Source organism: Aquila chrysaetos, chromosome 9, assembly GCF_900496995.4.
Source record: "Aquila chrysaetos chrysaetos chromosome 9, bAquChr1.4, whole genome shotgun sequence".
NCBI classification, from domain to species: Eukaryota; Metazoa; Chordata; class Aves; order Accipitriformes; family Accipitridae; genus Aquila; species Aquila chrysaetos.
This window is the reverse complement of record NC_044012.1, coordinates 28,814,477-28,834,916: the sequence shown is the minus strand read 5'-3', so window position 1 is coordinate 28,834,916 and position 20,440 is coordinate 28,814,477. Positions and strand designations below refer to the sequence as shown.

The window sequence follows — 20,440 nt, the reverse complement described above, 5'->3', positions numbered from 1 at the left end:
CCTGGACAAAGGCATTTTCTTGACCCAGGAGTACAAGCAAGCACATTTTTTGCATTTGTTTATAAACACAAACATGGCATCTGCCACCTGCTTACTCCATAAACTTGCACCACTTTCAGTTTTCTTCACTTCTGGCAACCTGTACCACACTTTGGACTGGATCTGTCTCTTCTATTTTAAATGCCTTTGGGCATTTGGACTCTGCAGCACCGAGCACTCTGCTGGCACTCAATGAAAAGCCCCATCTGCTCCATTACTGAAACCTTCCTCTTACTCCAATTTTATTCCTTCATTTATTTTGTGCAACCTGTGCAATTTTTTAAAGCCCATATGATGCTTAAAGGTGCTACTCTCCCCAATATGAACAAAATTAAAGGAAGTCAGAAGTGTTTGTGGTTAAGATGAGTAGCTGATGCCAAGGTCTCGTAATGACAAGCACAGCCGAAATGGGGACCAGGAAATTCCCCTCTTTGCTGACCAGGAGCGCTGTGCAGAGATACACCAACTCCAGGGTATCAGCCACATCTCACTCATTAACATTTCAAGAAGTCATTTGGCTTGGTCAGCCCATAGATTTATTGCTGAGACCCAGCCAGCTGAGCTGCACTGTGAAAGCCTTTCTCACAAAGGAGGGAAGGCTCTTTAGTCAAAAATGTGTGCACAGCACTCAGCACTGTCCCACACCACTAATATATCCTGCAAACCAGGATTAAAGCATTTGACTTTGCTGCAGATAGACAAGACACTGCTCACCTGAAGGCAAGGCAAGGCAAGTGTCCTGGTTTCAGCTGGGATAGAGTTAATTGTCTTCCCAGTAGCTGGTATGGTGCTATGTTTTGAGTTCAGTATGTGAAGAATGTTGATAACACTGATGTTTTCAGTTGTTGCTCAGTAGCGTTTAGTCTAAAGTCAATGATTTTTCAGCTTCTCACGCCCAGCCAGCGAGAAAGCTGGAGGGGCACAAGAAGTTGGCACAGGACACAGCCAGGGCAGCTGACCCAAACTGGCCAACGGGGTATTCCATACCATGGGATGCCACATCTAGTGTATAAACTGGGGGGACTGGGGGCGGGAGATCGCTGCTCAGGGACTAGCTGGGTGTCGATCGGCAGCGGGTGGTGAGCAATTGCACTGCGCATCATTTGTACATTCCAATCCTTTTATTATTGCTGTTGTCATTTTATTAGTGTTATCATTATCATTATTAGTTTCTTCTTTTCTGTTCTATTAAACCGTTCTTATCTCAACCCACGAGTTTTACTTCTTTTCCCGATTTTGTCCCCCATCCCACTGGGTGGGGGGGGAGTGAGTGAGCGGCTGCGTGGTGCTTAGTTGCTGGCTGGGGTTAAACCACGACAGCAAGGCATGGCCGTCCCCGCTCGCTCAGGCTGGGAACACAGCCCATTCACCCTTCACGTTGAGTGGTACCCACTCCTCCATCAGCCCATCAGGTCTAGCAATGTCCTCTGATCCTCAAAGCTTCTTCCTCCATAGACAGCATGATTAATTGGAGGTGCCTGTGACTCTAAAGGGACCATATATCAGCCCATGCTGCAAAGATGTTTATTTTGCTTTCAGTGGTCTCAGAGCTGGCATGGAGCTCCATTGGTGCTCACTGCTTGCACAGAATTTAGATAACAGGAGACAGAGTGCTTGCTGTGAATACATATTTTTCTTTTTTCTCCCTTGACCTCTTTTCATGCTCCTATTTTCAGCAGGAGCAATGGAAGGATGTGCATACCATGACAGGGAGGCTGCCCAAACCCACGGCAGCATTAAGGGTTTGTTGTTACGGCTGTAGGGCTACAGTCAGACTGCAGTGTCCTACCCTACAGCTCCAGCACCAAGCCGGGGCAGGTATCACTTCAGGACAAACTCAGACTGTTAGCCACACGCCAGTGTCTGAAGAAACTGGTAAAAACACCATTAAGTAGGAAAAATGCTAGTACTATCAGTGGAAAAGGTGGCAGTCATCTTACACATAGCATGACCTTGAAGACACAGAATGAACGATGTGTGGATGAGGAGAACAACATTGCCGTTTTAAAAAACGTGTTCCCTCCACCCTGCCAGGAGTAGATGAAAAAGGGGGAACACACAGTTCCCACTTTGCTGCACACTGCCCAGCAGGAGAACAACACACATCCATGGCTTTACAGGAAACTGTGAAACTGCCTACACCTATTTATTTCTCTGGAAGCTACTGTTAAATTACTGCTTACCAACTCTATGACTCTTTGAGAAGAAATGTAAGCCCTTTGTCCAAGGGGGAAGCCAGTAGCTCTGTACTTCGGGACAGCACCAGCTCCTGTGCCCTGCTAGACAGCCACAGGGACAAGGGACTGTTTTTAACTCATATCCTTCCTCTCTTTTGGCTACCTCCAGTTCCTCTTTTCAGTTTAACACATTAACTCTCAGACTGGCTTTCCTGCAAAATATGCAAACCACAGAGGGGAGTTCTGCCTACCCCCCTTGCGAAGAGGCCGATGTCGGGGTTTTGGTTCTCACATAATAAAAGACCATTCTTGCAAACCAGGTCCCATCACAACTACAGCGCTGCAGTGCTGCTTTCTGCTAGCCTGGTCCTGCCTTCCCCCACGCAGGCAAACCACGGCTCGTGTGTAACAGCCACAGAAAGCTGACCGACTGACAGCCAAACTTTCAACTGTGGTCTAAGCCAACGCAACCCAACCCAACCACATGGCTCTGAATCGCCAGTCAGGCTCCCCAGTGCCATCACTAACACCGTGCCCTCCTAAGCTCTGCACGGTATGAGAAACTACAACCCTGCCCAAGTGAGGAAAACTGCCTTTAAAAATCAAACCAAACCAACTGCCACCAACAATCAAAGAACTTCTGGATGCTTCCAAGAGAAAACAAACGGGAGTCTGGCAACTGCAACCCATCCCGGCACAGCTGACTCAATGCTCCCGACGTTCATACGCTGCCATCCGAGACCAGTGAATCCTCTGGGAGCTCCGAGTTATATTCCAGGGCCTGTCCTTCTCCCCCTGCAAAAAAACGAGCACTTCTGCTCATCTCAGAAAGGAGTTACCTGCCTAAATCCAACCTACCAGCTCCATCCAATTTACCCTCAAACCCAGCATTGGGAAGGCGGCTACAAAGGCCTTCTCCTAACCCTCCCTCCAAAGGCCTGCAGCTGTCTCAGCCATGTCCCTATCTCTGCATCCAGCACACAATGTGAAAAGGAGAACTCCATGGTAGGAGTGAATATTGGCTGACTGATCCCATGTTTTCGCACTCACTTTCACTAACTAAAGGCTTTGAGCCTATTTTCACCGAGAGTAACAGCCCACACATGATGAGTAAGGAAATGCTGTTTTTTGCATCCAATGCTTTCAAATTTATTTCATATGTACACAAATTATCACATGGCAGCTTTACGCACAACTCCAGCCCATGTGAAATCCATCTCTTGACAGCCAGAATGCACAAGCAAATAAAAGGTTTTGCATAAAATCCAAAGTGGAATTTTCTGCCTGCACAGAAGTCATATGAAATTGTTCAATACGCCCTCATTTAACTAAATCCAGCTCCTGGACACTGTCTAGCATTATTTCAGGACAGGCCAAACTTGAAAAAATACACCACTTAAATGTTCTGCATTAAATTGCCAACTAGACATTTAACAAGGAGCTAAGCTGATTAACGGTGACTAATGGCCGCCACTTCCCCATGCAGGATCGCCTCACAGACCTGCCCTCTCCCACAGGCACCGCACAAGTGGCCACCACTGGTCCACGCTCCCGAGAGCTCGCTGTCGGCCTCCAACAGTCAGACTGCCTTCAGACGGTGTCCTGGGCTACCGGGTTTGATCGATCCCTGAGTTGGTTTTTCCCATTATGATGGAACCTTTTAACACGTGTTAAATACTGAAAAATTACTCAAGCTGGCCTGAGCTTCGCTCTGCCGCTGCACCATCACCACCAGTTTGACTCTTCGCCAGGGGATGGTGCCCGAAAGAGCACTATTTACTTGATCCATCAATTCATTCTATAACCCATCATACCATTTTAGTAAGTTTTGCTGCCACTCATTTCTTCTTGAGGACACACAGGTCCAAAGTACCAGTATCACCTTCAGCCTAATGCGAGTTTCAATGCACAGAGCAGGCCTCCAAAAATAGCAGGAAAATGCCCACTCACACTGGCAAGGGAAGTGGGTGTATTAATGGGGTTTGTAAAGGCAATGAATAGATGGTGATTATGCGCTGAGCGCAACAGAGGAGGAAACATGTAAATTCCAGCTTTCTCTCATCAGATTTGTGCAAGAGCTTCTACATAATTGCTGGGGAAAAAATAGAAATTACAACAATAAGTAGGATATTTAAGCTCTGCATATTATACATGGAAATCTCTATTTTCCTTAAATGAAGTGAAAACAGAATGAAAGAAGAAGATTCCCTTCAAAGAACTTTGTTTGTGGTCGCTTAGTTTCAGGATGCAAATTAAATGACTACTTGTTAGCCAAGTGTAAAAAAGGGAATTTGTCTCTGAAGTATTACCAGGCTCTTGCGAGGCGAAGGCTTGGTTACAGCTGGCCAACGACTTTTATGTGTTTAGTTGCCTTGTTACCAAAGAAATCAACAGGAGCCATGTCCTCATATCCCAAAGTCAGATCTGCATCCAGCTTGACTGCCAGGGCCAGGGATTGAGGGTCCTCTTGCTGCCCATCCCTCAGTCCCTCCCGTCTCCTCCCCAGCTCTGCCTGCAGCTCCTGGAGATGCCCCTGCCCGATCTATAACTCACAATTACAAGAGACCGTAATACAAAACTGACACAGGCAAAGTCAATCTCTCCCAGGGGCCTCACACACGAGGCTCTTGCACACCAAGAAATGGTGATCATGTGCATTAATGCTCTGGGTTAAACCACACGAGTTCAAGGATATTCGTGAAAATACAACTGGAGTTTACCAAAGGCTAACAGTAAGCAAGAAGAAACAGCATCCAGGATCTTTAGCTCTTTTATCTCATTTATTTATAGCATTACCTTTAAATACATCACATTGCTCTTTAGGATACCTCCAGCTGCAGTTTGGTGTTTCAGAAGTAGTGGCTTACATGAGGGGACCTTGGGAAACAGTCTCCCTGAAATCAAAAGGAGCTCAAACAATTTCACCACTCACAGAGTAAGAGCAAAGCAAGAGCAGAGACCCCAGAACAAAGCTGGGTCTCACCAAGGCACCCGCAGAGACGTGGTTCAGAGGCAGACACCCCTCGGCCCGCTCTCTGTCCAGGAACACAGAAGGCAGAGGCGTGACACTGCCGAAACAACAGTTTTCAAATCACAGTTTGCAAGTCCCTAGTAATTCATGGACAATTTCTAAAGAGTCTACGAAAACTAACTTAAAAAGGCAGAATCGTCAGGAAGCCCGAGCTTTTTAAAGGGTCAAAATCTCTGCTGGAAAACATTTAAGTGCTTGCAAATCAGACTGATATCTGATGCTATCAACCCAAAATGTACTTTCTGGTCAAATTATTGCTAGGTCTTTTCTGCTATAGAAAACCCCCAAATTCTGGTATACCCCAAATTTTGGTTTGGCTACAGAAAGAGATGGAAATGTTTTTGCTGTATAATGGATTTGGCACGTTCAGAAACATGCAGCAGAAAGGTGTGGTGATTCAGCTGGGGGTCATAAATCTAATGGAGGACCCGGGTTTGTTTGAACAGCATGTTTTAAAATTAAATCTATCTGAAGGAAAAGCAAAAAAATCATCAGATAGAAGAAATATGCAACCATGTGAAGGAGGAATGGCAGCAAGGGAAATTCACCTTAAAAAAAACCACACAAAGAAACCTGGCTTTCTTAGGTACATCTGTAAGTGCCACTATTAGGGTAAGAAAAATATAAGCTCATCTTTTTCTTCCAATTGTCACATCACTGTGGAGAGTCTTCACGAAATTCTCAGAATAGCAACGAATCAGGAGCAAAAAGCTGTTCAAGCAAGAAAGTCATGGGTAGACAGACTTTCACTGCTTCAACAAAAAATTAACTCTAAAGTTTCACAGGCCAGTAAATCAACAAAATGGGCCAGTACAACACAGGACGGACAGTCTCATCCTCAAACCCAAAGCTGAAATATGGGCCTGTGTTCCCTTTCTAGCCATATGCTCATGTGATTTATGACCCCCAACGATTTCAGTATCCCTGGAAAATGAAAAAATGGCAGGCAATTAGCTCACCCCATTATGCTGGCAGCTGTGTGGGCTCTGCCCTACGGCACTTGGGGAGGGGATGCCCAGAAGCACCAACTCCCCCTGGCAAGCGCAGGGGAGCAGGGAGACAGCACAGGGCTGAGCAGCACCGAAGAGCCAGCACATGGGAGCACAGCATGTCCCTGGGCACCTCACTGCGGTGCAGGGGGACTCTGCATAGAGCAGCCCAGGAGAGACTGGCATTCATTCCTGTCCCATACAGGACATCCTACAGCTGTTTGTGACAACTGCTTTTACCCTGGTTCAGATTCGGTCAGTGTAGAAGCATGGACCATCCTACTAGAAGGGCAGGTCCCTTTGATCGCCTGGCTCCTAGGAGAAAGGCCTCCAGCAGCAGCAATGCTCTCCCCTGCTGCGCCACTTTCCATGCGCCAAGTTAACAGGGAGTGGTGGAAAAAGGTAAGTTTAAAGCAAATACTGCATGCACATAGCAGTAAGCAAGAGGAGCACAGAGCATACGGAGCAAGCAGGGAGCTCCTCGCCGAGCCCCAAGCCCCGGCCCCACAGGGCACAGCATGAGGGGCGACAAGAAGCACGCTCGTCCCCTGCACTGACGAGCTCTTGACACGGAGGGGAATGTTGGAGCAAATGGCCTCATCCTTCCAGACACAGAGGACACCATTCCTTAATTCATGTAAGTTATAACACAGAAATGTGCTGTGGCACATTCATCACCCCTACACAAAGCAGTTACATAGCACAGAATAGTGTTGTGGGGGTGCGCTGATTAGGAAACAGCTAAATAACCTTCCCATGCACGTGGTCTGCAAGACCTTCAAAGCTTATGGACATGTCCATAAAATCAGAAACAAAGCAGCAAGACTGAGACCCCTTTGTGAAAGGACTTTGTTTGCAAACACAACCCAGACACTCATGGGGGTGACTGTCACCTCGCACCCCCCACCCCTCCCGCCCCTGCAGAGAGGCCCATTACCTCAACGCGTGCATGTTCCACACAAACACCTCACTACCGAAATAAAGCCAAATACGAAGAAGCCACCACGCAACGGCGTAAGGACTACCTTGTAATCTACCTTGTCATCTCCACCTGCAACTGCCCCAAGCAGGGCACTGTTTGCACTTTGAGCTCTGTCAAACCAGGCAAGACTTGGCCCTTCAGCACCCTCTTCACTGCCACAACACAAATGCAAAGAAGTCACCAAACAAAATCCTCCACCCCACCACTGAATCATACCTTTCATGAGCACAGGCAGGGCAAGATGCAGGTAGTACAGCTTGAGTCATACAATCAGAACTCTCACCAAACCGCAGGTATCACTTTGGCATCAGCCAGGGCTGCTGCACACGTAAACCACCACACTACACACAGCTTAAAGCCTGTGAGATACCGAGTCAATGGGCCCAACATCAAAACTGGTTATTCTGAATACAAGGGTATTCAGACTGGTCTTCAGGTATCTTCTGAGGGGCAAACCCCAAGTCATGCCTCTGCTCAAAAGCCTGTCTCCAAACAGCAGCATCGTGCTCTTCAAGGATGAACGCTTTATTTACTGGAAAACGCACTGAGAAATACAGGTATCCATAATAGCATTACAACAAATTATGCCATCCTCTGTCCTTCTCAGAGGTTTGGATCCACACAGCCTCATCCTCCAGCTGCACAGCTGCCAAGGCAGATGAAATGTTGGGCCTGCTGGGCTTAGATAAGAGGGTGAGTGAAATGACAACAGAAGCACCCATCACCAACGGGACTGTAAGGATATATGCATGAACAGAGACTGAACTCAGCGTCTTAACGTACCCACCTGGACTCCAGTCCTCCAGGTGGTCTTGAGCAGAAGGCAGCTGTGCTGAAAGAGTTAATCTCTCCTGGAACAAACATATCTCCAGTTTCTCAGAAAGTCAAAGACTGCAGCAGAGCTGGGCTGCCTGCTCCCTGCCTGCCCTGCCTGCAGCCTGACCCGCCTGCAGCCTGACCCCTGACATTTCCACTCTGCTTCTCCCTGGCATGGAAAACTTAACCATACACAAACAAACAGGTTGGGAGGACAGATAAATGGAGGACAGAGAAGGAGAAAGGGAAGATTTCTCAGATTCCTTGTAATAGCCCTGATCAAATAATAGCAGTCACCACCAGATGTGGGTGAGGGGCTGGTGTTTATCAGTAAACCCTGAAGTCTACAGCTAGACATCTCTGTTTAATTAATTCTGAAAAGGTCCCTTCCCCCTTTGACTTCCCAGGGAGGTTTTGAGGATCCCCAAGTTTAAAGATACAGTGAGTCCTTTTTAGCTCTTTTCCTTACAAAACACAAGGGCAGAAAGCGCCTGTTTAAAACCACAGCCAGGATTTACAAAATCTATGGCAAAGACTTCCACTACATGAAATCACGCAGGCAAACCCCACTGAGAAGGTATCTTTGATTTAGTTGTACTTAACCCTTTGAAGCATATACCCATCAAGTTTTACAACAACCTGCTGGAAGCGTGCACAATGTAATCATAACTAGATATGGGTCTGCAGATTTTAGCCAGGCTTAGGGTCTCCTGCCATTCTTACAAAATACCTATTTTCCAAGGGATAAATCTGTTCAGTGCTAGATGCAGTTCTACTGTCCCCCATTTTTGTCCAGTTTTCCCATTATCCTAGTGGCATCAACATCACTCAGTGATGGAAGAGATTGCACATACACACGGAGCAAGACAATTGCAAATGCTCTTGCCTCTGGGCTTCCACTTAGCTCAGGGAGGCTTGGGAGGACCTTCCAAGGCACCTTCCATTTCAGAAGGTCCCCTGCCCTTTGATCCAAGGTGAACACTGTACTAGTGCAGAGCCCCACAGATTAAGCCATCAACCATGAATAGCCACAAAGCTGGCACGTCCCTCCACACCTCAGCAGCAGTGGGCAAGGAGCTCCACTTCCAGGGTGCCTTCATCCCACCACCGCGCTCACAGAGCCACAACATGCCAGTAAGCACCCATCACAGCAGCGATGGAAACCCTTGTCCCTGGGAAGTGGGCAGACCACTGGTACACGTCCTATAAACCAAAAAACTGCTTCCGATGGAAGTGGCCTCAGTGAGTGCCTGCCAAGGCTTTGAACCAGTCCGCAACAGACAGCAGGGCAGGGAGGGCCGGGCAGCAGAGCACTTGGTCAGCCAGCCCACCTTAAAAACCAGCCAGCCAACCACCCACCCAACTGACTGACCACCCACACAACCGAGGACCGGTGGACCGACCTCCACCCCACTGGGAGGGCGTGTGGGCAGCCATGCCTCCTCCACTCCCACACAGCCACCTGCTTGTCCAGGAGTCAGCCAGGAGCAGGGATGCTGAGCTGCAGAGCCGGCCGACAGAATGGCATCGCTGACACAGCACCAGTCTACTCATTTTTACAAATGGTTTTTAATTTTCACATGTATTTTTTAAAAGCTGGCCATGAGATTTCATCCTTTCCTCTCTTCCTCAGTAACCACAAAAATGAGTGTTAATGTTTATTTAATCAATTATCTCCCCCCATTTTCTTTTCCAACATTTCTTTTCTAAAGCCTTCCCAGCTTCAGAGAATAGCGACACACAAAATGGAAAAATCTAGTTTTTCATGTTCCTTTTTTTGGTAAAAGAATAAGCTTTATTTAATTTTCTAAACCCCCTTTTCCATTCTCTTTTTTTTTTTTTTTTTCCCAAAACTTGTCTAAAGCTGAATAAACTGGTGGTAGAATTACAGAGATTTATTCTTTTTGTGTGGTGTGAGTTGCAAAAACAGCAAATTAAAAAATGGAAGAAAATCTCCAAAATAATGATTTCTGGTGCAATCAAAAGTAAAAAGAAGAGTGGGGAAAAGGGGAAATTTTGAAAGTCTAAATTCAAATTCTACAAGAAAGCTATATTTCACATCAGCTTTATAATATTCCCAGGAAAATAAAAAGTCAAACCCAGTTATTTTCTTGGAGATCTATATTCTTAAATATCCGTTTTCAACATAGTCTCTTCTTTAAAGAAGTACTGGGATGGTGGATGAACTGTGATGAACTGAAAAATGTCTCTGTCTACCCAAAAAAGAAAAAAAAACATTATGCAATGACAAGAGACAATCCAGTATATAATCAAAGACAGAATCCTGACACGTTCAAAGAGAAAATTATTGTAACAGCAGCGACTTTGAAGATGAGAAGGGTTTTTTTGATAGAAACAATGGCCACCAAGATTTTTACTGTACCTTAAATGCACAACTTAGTATGCAGCATGCTTGCCATCAGCTAGCACCAACAGCAAAAAAAATTTAAAAAATAAAATGGTGACGCATAAGAAATCCAAACCTAGAGTAGAATCAATCAGCACTCTTTGAATGGTTAACGATTCACACAGGGTAGCAAACACTCCTAATGACAAGCACTCTTGTCCTAGGGCATGAAGCAGCCAACGTAGAAGTCTGAGAGCAGCCCACATTTGGCTAGTTGTATTGCGTTTTCCTTCTCAGACACCGAGTTTTAAATTTCCTGACAATAAGATGGCTGCACAAGACCTAGCCACCCAGGTTTAGTGGTATCTTTTCACATGAAGAGCAGGGGAAGAGCCAGTTCTGCAGGGTGGTGTGTCCTGCCTGGCAGGTGACAATCCAGACCTCTCTATCTGCCCGCACTTTTGCCCTGCAGGGCCCTCAGTATTCATCAGGATTGCAGAGCACTTCTGAGTAATAATAAAAAAAGCACTCAGTGTAACACTGTACACTACACTGCACATTTTCAAGTACCACAAATGAGACGGCAGACTGTAACTATTCAGAAATGTTTGCCTTCTGGAGTTACTTCGAGCAATCATTCTTGTGGGCTTTTCTTAAATTTCATTTTACACAAAAACTCAAGAGCCAATGTTCCATTAATACAAAACTTGCAAGTTACAAAGAACTACACTGAAATATTTAAATTTTCAGCATTTGCTTCCAGGGAATTGCATATTTGGCTGTAAACATCATGATTTGCAATCTTCGCTGAACTACTGTGATTCACAAAAAGTGAATCACAAAAGGGAAATCTTGTGACTGAATAAATAGCTATTATGTAACCCATCTGATGAGGAGTATAGTATTTTTCTGTTCTTTGATTGGAAGACTATCGGAAGACAACTGTAAATAGTCAAAGCCTCACTGACTATAAATACCCCTTTCAAAAACAGAATTTGGATTAAGCTAAGTGTTAGTTCAGAGTAAGAGTCAGAAGGAAAACAAACAGATGCCAAGTCTCTTAAGTAAGGTATCAACCCAAGTGGAAATCACAAATATGTATGAACTGATAAACTATTTGATGAGGGAGCTTGAGAACACATTTTGAATAATGAATCACAGAACTTTGTGATCCATTTCCCAGTAATCTGCAAACTGGTGGGAGGGGGAATCCACTGAAGGCATCTGTTTCCTTGCAAACGCGATTCAGGGAGCAGTGCCCGGGCAGCGACAGACCCACCGTGTGCCCACCCTCCGGCAGCACCGAGCAGGTGGCAGTGAACACAAGGCTGCCGGGGTACCTGCCGAGGACAATCCTTACCCCATGACGCACGTGGAGTTCCTACCTATCGAGTTTGAACGGATCACTGCTGTCCTCCCGAAAGGAAAAAGTTTGTCAGAACACGAGCTGGCTCTGCCCCGGCCTGAACCTCAGTGGACTGCCGGTGAGATGCGCACAGGCAGGGTCGGGCACCTTCTGGTTGTCTGAGCACTAAATCACCCAGACGACAAGTGCATAAGGTGATTTTCAAGAGTGTTTACTTGGCAGCTCCTCTCCCACTTTCCAAACAAACGTAACACATGCAGGCTATCACAAACACCATCTCCTTCTGTATTTGACCATGCTCACACAATGGTTAAGGCAGCAGCGATACTTTCACTGACTGCAGTCACGCAGTCGTGCAGGAGCAGACCCTTTGAACACAGGCAGGGTAGCAGCATCTGGGTGAAACCCCAATTAAAACCCCAATGCAGGACACCTACAATAGGCCAGCTAGATTTTGGGTTCAGCTAAGGTGTCCAAAAAATACATTTTCAGATAGTATTAGGGAGAAGAGCTCCAGAGTGCTTTTACAGGCATCAGAACTGCTTTGAGAAAATAAGGCTTTATGTTTTTCCTGGATTTCACGTCTTGGGGGATATCCCAAGCACAGAGTCCCTTGAAGAGTAGTTTATCACAAAAAGGATGCAGAATGCTGCTCAGTGCTGCTACCAAAGGAGATTTTTGGTTTGAACATGGAGACTTTGAGTTGTACGAACTCCTATCCGTGTCTTCATTGTTACAAGTATTGTTTATACATGGGAACCATTTTACTAATACTATGAAAACACCAAACAATTTATTTAATAAAAGTGTTTTCCCCACTGCAACTCAGCAGTGAATAGCTGCTTAAAGCAGGAATCTTTCTATTAGCCCTGTTCCTACAGTACAGTTTTGTTCTCACCTTTATATTAAAACCCTTTTATTAAAAAGGAAACCGTAAAAAAAGTGTGAATATCTGTTTTGGTTTTCTGTTGCCTGGGACTGGCTGTTGATGACTCCGGCGCACTTGCAAGAAAGGCTGTGAACACCCCAGCACACTCGCCTGTCTCACGGATGCCCGTGCCCAGGGAAGGGCCAGCGCCACTCAGGGCTGCTGGAGCCGCTCCTGCTCGTCGGGGAGAGGCTGCCAGGAGGAATTAAAAACACATTGGCTCTCGCACGCACAAGCTAATGACCCACAGCCGCACAGAGCCAGCGCCAGCAGCCACCACACACCGGGGCCTGCTTGAGGTACGATTGCTCCAGAAGGAAAACAGCAAGGAGACACCAACACTGCAGATGGACAGAAGCCACCATCACCAAAATCGGGCATGTGTGCTGCACGCTGCATCCCACAGGGACTAACCTCCCCAGGGACCGGCAGCTCTCACCTCCCCTCCCACACCACCCGTCAAAAGCACTGTGGGACGTGCCCTACTGGCAGGCTCAGCACCAGGGTGGTGGCAGCGCTCCTCCCGGTGCCATGGGCCGCGCCGAGCGCTGGAGAGCCGCCCCGAGCAGGACTTCCGCAGTGTCCTCTGGCAAACCGAGTCTTCCAGGGGGCATCTCCACCTCGGTTTTGCTGCCACCACAGAGAATTCCTTCTTCTTTTTTTAATTAGGCATTTATTTACTTTCTAGAGAAAATGGACATATTAAAAATAATGTCTGTGCGTTTTTGCAAGCAGCTGCGTGGTGCTGCCAGCCCATGCCGCATTCAGGCTCACCACCGCTGCTCCAGCTGTGCAACGACGAACCCGCGCCGGGGCGATGCAGGCAAAGGCCACGATGGGCTTGGCCCTTCTCCCTTTTGGAGTATTTCTGGCAAAAATGACCCAGTAAGTGACATAGTCATGTCTCCTTTGCATGGTGGCCACAGGCCAAGTAGCAGAGCCAGTAAGAGCACAGCTGGCGTGCACACAACATACCACCCCACCAAAAAGCACAATCGAGATGTGAAGTCACACTGATAAGAAGTGTCCCATGACTTATACCCTGCGAAGGGATGGAGAGTCAAATTGTGATGCTGACCTTTGAAACCAACATTTATTTTCCATAGAGTACCCAGATATCCCACAGTTCTACGTTCCAGTGAGATTTAACTAAGATTTAACTGAGGATAAAGACAGATCAATTTTGCTCCAAAATTTTAAATGAAACACTCCTGTTTTGGAAAGAATTTCATTAAGGTGAAAATATGATATAGAAGGCCCCATTTAGGAAGAATATGCTATTAATTCTTAGCAGTGTATGTGGAACGGAAAATTGCATTTTTATCTAAATGGTTTTTTCTGCATAACCCATTTACGGTATTCTTTTACAGCTCAGTAATGGGAACTTTTCACATTTCTATTTGGGCCAGACCACTGTGGAAGGCAGCCTTCAAGAACATTTCAAATATAACCCCTTAAAACAGATTCCAAGAGTAGCTCCACAAAAAGGAAGAGAAAGGCCAGTACAGCACATCTTAAAAGATGGTAGGAAAAGGAAAAGGAAAAAACCCTCCATCTTAAAGATGTAATCCAAATTTTTGAGGGGGAGAGGAAAAAGGATGTGTTTTAGGGTTTGGTTTTTTTTCCTAAGGGACAAGAAAAGGTTTGGTCTTCCCCCTCTTCTTCCTTGCATGAAGCGCAGAAACAGCTCCTCTTCAATGTAGTACACAGTCCCAAACGCATACAGAGAGCAAAATGGTGCCACGTTATCACTTTGAAAAACTACACAGGGATATTCTGAGCTATAAAAATTACTATTACATACAAAGAAAAAAAATGTAGGCTATGAAAAACTATTTTTATCATCATAAACAAATGCTCGTTCCTCACTACAAATAGTTTCACACCATCTGAAACTGAATATAATCTAAACAATAATTTCAAACAATTGATGCTATGATCCAAATTTGGCTGATATATTGCCATCAGGCAACAAGAATAATGTGAAGTAAAAGCAAAAGGAGACTCAGAACTGACTGAACCATGTTTTACCAGGTTTGCCTAATCTAGTACAAATAAAAGCAAACATAAAAGTCAAAGTTTTTTAAATTCTTGATTTTATCATCAAATATCTCAAACTCAAGTAAACACAAAACAAAATAGTATACTGGCTTTGTGTTTAATAAACATATCAACTGATTCTCCAAATAATGTAGCAGGGCTCACAAAAGAAGTTAAAGCTGTATGTTTTCTAAGCATTGTGCATTTGACATTCTTCACCTCTCCCCCCCCCCGCCGCCCCGTGGTGGCTTTTATTAGCTTACTTCTGAAAATGAGTATAACAAAAAATTTTATCTTTCAAAACAGACATTTAAAAGTGCAGCAGTTATGGAAATACAATTGGACAATGAATAGTTTTTATTCCCTTTACCTAGCCATACTCCTCACTGCAAAGTAATTACAGGAAGCAGTAATTACAGGAATCTACTTCTGTTTTAAGCTTTACAGTAAGCTCTTTCCAAATTTAAGGCCAGCAACCAACCCTTCATTATGCTTAATAGGTAGACATAAAAACGTAATTGTATCACAATCTCTCCAACTGCATGTTTCTCCAGCTCCTGAAGCTCACATTTGTCTGATTCAAGGAGAAGATTTTTAATCTATTCTTTTCTGTAACTGAAGTATTTCAGCACCATTGGCATAAACCACTCTAGAAAAAACCACACAAAATGCAAGAGGATTTGGATAATTATTTGAAGTAAAACTTCACTGCTTTGTTAAAAACCCACACTTCCGAAGTGGCACTGGTCAGCCCACAGCAGCCAGAGTCCCCCAGCACACCAGCAGCCAGGCATTCAGCTGCACGTTCGGGAATCCTGGCAGAGCCTGGACCATGGGAACCCGGAGCATGCGGGAACCCGGAGCACCCAGGAGCCCTATGGCTGCAAGCAGCAAATTCATTTCTGCAACTCCCATAAGCACCTCAGCTAAAGCAAGTAAAATCAGGACACAGTATACTAACTTGATTCATCTACAGGACAAATCACTTTATCATGTAATGTATGATACTACCTTGCACACACAAAGTTTAAAAGTAAAGATAACCCAAATAACCATGGCTACCCCCAAGCTCCCTGTAGCTTTTCCTGTGACAATTGCCCCAGTCCCCCCGCAGTTTTCGAGTCATCGCAATTCATATCCGTTCTGAGAGAGCTACAACGAATTAACAGACGATGGTATGAAACTTACCATTGATGGCAAATAATAATAATTAAAAAGAACAAGAATGAAGAAATGTTTTGCTGTTCTTTCTTTTTTGAGGGATCTGCCTATCTCAAAATAGCTAGTATGAGATTTTAATTATACTTGAGACAGTCCTATTTTTTCCTATGCCTCTAGAATGACGGCGTGGTAGAGAGCGAGCACAGGGAGTTGGGATGCTAGCTGTTTCTCCCAGCATAAAAAGAACAGCGTGTGCCTATATTTAGAGGTAGAGAAGGGAACTACAGCATCCAGGGGAAAAAAAAAATCATACTGATTTTATCTTAAAAAAAGCACTTGTAGTTTTGGTTTGTTAAATCAAGAATGTGTTGCAAGTGTTTGACCCTATATCCAGCAACAATAAAATCTGTTCCATCATAAAATACCAGCTGCTTTGCACTTTGAATGATAATACTATTTTTAAAGTGTTTCAGAATTATTGTCTCATAGATTGTGGTAATTTTTATTATGCTTACTGGGTAATTCCTTTTTTTTTTTTTTTAGAATACAAACAATGGGCACATTTATTATTTTCTTGCTTTTAAAACTGCATTTGGTCTGAAACTCTTCAGACTAGGCAAAAAAAATTTTTCAGCCTAACATTTTGGCACCAATAAAAACTAACAGAACAAGTGAGTCAGATCAAAAATACCTGTAACATTACATGCAAAAAGTTATCTCGCTGCATTACACATCCAAGGGATACCCTGTTTCTAGCAATATTACATCAGGACAACTCCAGGCTTAAGTCATACCAGAGTGCTGTGATGTACCGGATAGCTCAAACCTTGGGGTCAGGTCCTGGTGGGGGAAGGACCCTCCTCTCCCCTCTCCCGAGGAGAGAGGAGAGGGGGAGGGAGAGGAGAGGAGAAGGTTATCCGTGGTGATGCTTCTGTCCCCAGGCATCCGGAGGAGGTGAAAACCCATCTTGCATCAAACTACTTCCACATCATTTCAGTTTCTTTTCCTGTTGCTCAGACTGAGAAATTCATTTAGAAATTCACTCACACTCTGGATCAGAAGTGCCATAACTGAGGTTTTTTTCGTTTTTGCGGGAGAGGAGAAATGCTGCACCGGGGAGGGCAGTACGGTCACTCTGTCCCCACCAAATGCACAGGAGGAAGAAGTAATTGGTGCACAAATGAGATTACCAAGTGGGACAAGACACCCTCAGCCCTCCATCCCCCTGCCTACACATACTTCCTAACCACCACCACCAGACCCCCGCTCGCACACTCCATCCCAGCATCGTTCAGTCCCAGCATGCCAGCCTTTGTCGGGCATCCAAGTGCCCAGACTTGTCCCCAGGTTTCCTGCAGCTCTGCCAGCACAGGACCCCACTGTGTGCCCCACCAGCATCCTCTTGCCAAAGCCCTGGTGGCACCGCGGTCATTCAGCCACACAGCAGCTAGTTTACCGGGACCGGTGAGCCTCCAGAGGAGGAGGTGGTCCCTGGTACACTGGCAGCTGCGTGGCCGAACGACGTCTGTTTTATCTCATTTGTACTGTAAATCTTTAGCAGTGGGAACGTCTCCCAGGTTTCTAAAGGACCGCGTCAATTTATGGTGCAATAAATATGATCTTAAATAATAAAAATAATAATAGAGTGGGACCTAAATACAGACTCCACTGCAATCTAAATCAAATATAAACCCAAGTATCCGTAAGTGCAATGGTAATGACTTGACTGACTGTGCCATCTAGCCAGGAGATGGGAACACTCAGGCAGACGCTCCCTCTCCGCCTGTTTTCACACCACAGACAATCGGAGCATCACCTCCAGCAGTGGATGGGAGGGAACGCTCAGTCCTGGTCCCTGGGGACCTGGCCCTACTTGCAATGCATTCGCATCTGTGTCTCTCAGACATCCTTCATCTACAGCATCCTCTGCTTCCCATGACTTCTCTTACCCAAGACCAAAAGGCTTTAAAATGTCATTATAGAGGAAGATTATACCCACCCCCCCAAAAAAAATTAGTGGAAGATTTTTCTAGGAAAGAGATCCTAAAATTCTGACCAGATAATAACCCCAGTCCAGCCTTCATTTCCTATGTTAATAGATCAATTTACATCTTTCTAGTAAAATGGTTTCAGGCTACATTACAAAAAAAAAAAAAAAAAAAGAAAAAGTCATGCTTTTCTTCTTAAACTGCATTTTGGGAGAGGATTAAGAGGAGGAAAGGAAGGATATGACTGTTTCCAGGGGTTTTTAGTGTATTTGCTTCACACAGCAAATTAATATTCTCAATTTTAAATCAGGAGTATATTCTTAATTAGGTTATGAAATGTTTTAAAATTTTCTTCACTTTACAAATGGCTGCTTTTTCAATTAACTGTGCTTCCTCAGCCTCAGTATGATCTTTCTATTAGCAATACAAATGCTTTCTAATATTTTGTGAATACTCATTCACAAAATTAATTAAATGCAGACTTAACTCTGAAAACATATATTTTACCACAAAAAAATGCTGTCTCCCAACTACTGACTGATTACAGGCTTTTCTGTGATCAAGAGTATCAAGTCCTAAAGGCCCAGCGGTCAGAACTGAAGGTAAGAGAGTTAAATGAAGAAAAGGTAGCAACTCACTTTCCTCATCTCGCTTTTTAAATGCTCCAAACAGGGTGGGGGGAAGAAAAGATAAATATCCACAAGTTGAAGCAAACTGGTCATTAGAGCGAGGTGGCAGTGCCGTCCCTAACACAACACTCTGCAGCAGAGAACTAGTGGAGCCCTGCAGAGCTCACACGTGTTGTTTGTGTTTAAACTCAAATAAACTGTATTTATTTTAATGTAAAAAAATATATCAAAGCAGCACTTAAATGTAACCAGTCTTCCGCTTACCAAACCAAAAAAAGCTTCTTTAGACAAATTTTAAAAGCTAATAAAAATTTAGATGGTGCAGTGTCATACACTGCATTTTTTATGTTAAAATACTAAACAGACACAAATAGATTTCCTAAAATTGAAAACAAACAGACATAAATTGCACAACTAAAGACTCCCAGCAGAAGTTAAGCATGCAGACAAGAAATGGTTCATTCTCAGGAGCTTCCTGTGACTGATACATACATGCATTTGGGGGAGTGAAATTGTAAGATGTGATAAAACAGTTATCGTCTAAGAGGGGCAAGAAAAAACTTGGAAAAACTTTATTTAAAAATGGCCAGCATGGATCAAACCCAATCCTATGGGAAGGAATGCATTCTAGGTTTTAGTCAGGTGTCTCAAAAGGGTACAAGCCCAGAACACATGGCTGCTGAACACAAATACTCTTAAGGTAATGCTTGTACTGTTACAAAAAATAACTCAAGTACGGGGGAGAAGACTACTAGAAAAGCAGTAACCACAATATTTTTTGCATCAGTATGTAGACAAAAAGTGCAACACTATGAGAGTACATTTCTAGATCATCAAGTCTTACAACTTACTACATCAACTAAGGAAAAATGCATTCCCCGCACACATATGCTTTTGTCATTTGCCAGGAGATGAGCAGAGCATAAAGACTTAGAAGAGACGGCACTGGGGGGGAGCTGAGAAGAAGGGGTGCTGAGGAGGGAAGTAGCAAAGCAATATCATCTAAGATGTTCTCTTTGAAGTATTAAGAAAGTCCATTTTAAAAAATTAATGGATTAGACCTCCAGCTGTTCAATTCTCAGCTTTAAATTTAAAAGGTATTTCACTTTGTAACATTGGCACATAATGCATTAAATAAATTTAAATTTAAAAAAATATAATATTTGCATTAAAAAAGGTCACTAATAATTCATAATGTTTTAACTGCACCAATACAAAAGTGTTTTGCAAAGGAAAAGCAGCTATCCACAAAGAATATCAGTATTTTTACATAAGCTAGTCATGTTATCACTGTGCAAACTGGGTCTACCTACAGAATAGCAAAAATTCAGATTTACATTTTTAAAGTTGAGAAATCTAACCAAGATCAAGAAAGTCAGGGCAGACCTTGAATTTCCTGGAAGATTCCACAGCTTCACCTATTTAATTTCCATAGGGTTCCCTGCCCTGTGTCCCTTACCCAAGAACTGGTGCTGAGGAAGTGCACAAGCAAGCCATGTTCTAAATATACCTCATTAACGGAAGCTCTAAACGCCCCTCAAATAAATGAAACAAGAATAACTCTGTATTAAAAAAAACAACGTATCATTCTTAAAAATATCCTGCAAACTATAAGCATGTATTTGCAGGTGCAAATTCTGTTCTTTTCAAGGGCTTAAGATTTTTCAGTGGAAAAACCAGAACACTTTGACAGAAAGCCGACTGCTGGCTCGAGTGGTGGCCGTGATGTTATCCATGCTGTGTGCATATGAAGCGCTCCAGCCCAAAACACGTTAAGGATGATCTATTTTATGCTAGCAACAAAACAGGGAAGGACCCCACTACCCACAATTTGACTGGTCTCTTTTGATATTCTCAATGTGCTCTAGGCATTACATAATCAAACTGTTTATGATATTTCAGTAAATTTAGCATTAAAAAAGCTTATCTGTTAGGCCACCTGAAGAT

General features: G+C 44.2%; 1 protein-coding gene across 4 annotated transcripts in view; it reads right to left on the bottom strand.

Annotated features, from left to right (window-relative positions):
• Positions 1 to 20,440, bottom strand: part of MN1 (MN1 proto-oncogene, transcriptional regulator) — a 116,148-nt gene that overhangs the window by 86,517 nt on the left and 9,191 nt on the right. Inside the window, exon 2 of one of the 4 annotated variants that reach the window (XM_041125952.1) lies at positions 13,259 to 13,717. The exons of the other annotated variants lie outside the window; for them this stretch is intronic. Coding sequence (XP_040981886.1) covers positions 13,446 to 13,717 — 272 coding nt within the window. The 3' untranslated portion in view covers positions 13,259 to 13,445. Of the gene's footprint in view, positions 1 to 13,258; positions 13,718 to 20,440 lie in introns of those variants that run through there. 4 annotated transcript variants of the gene reach the window in all.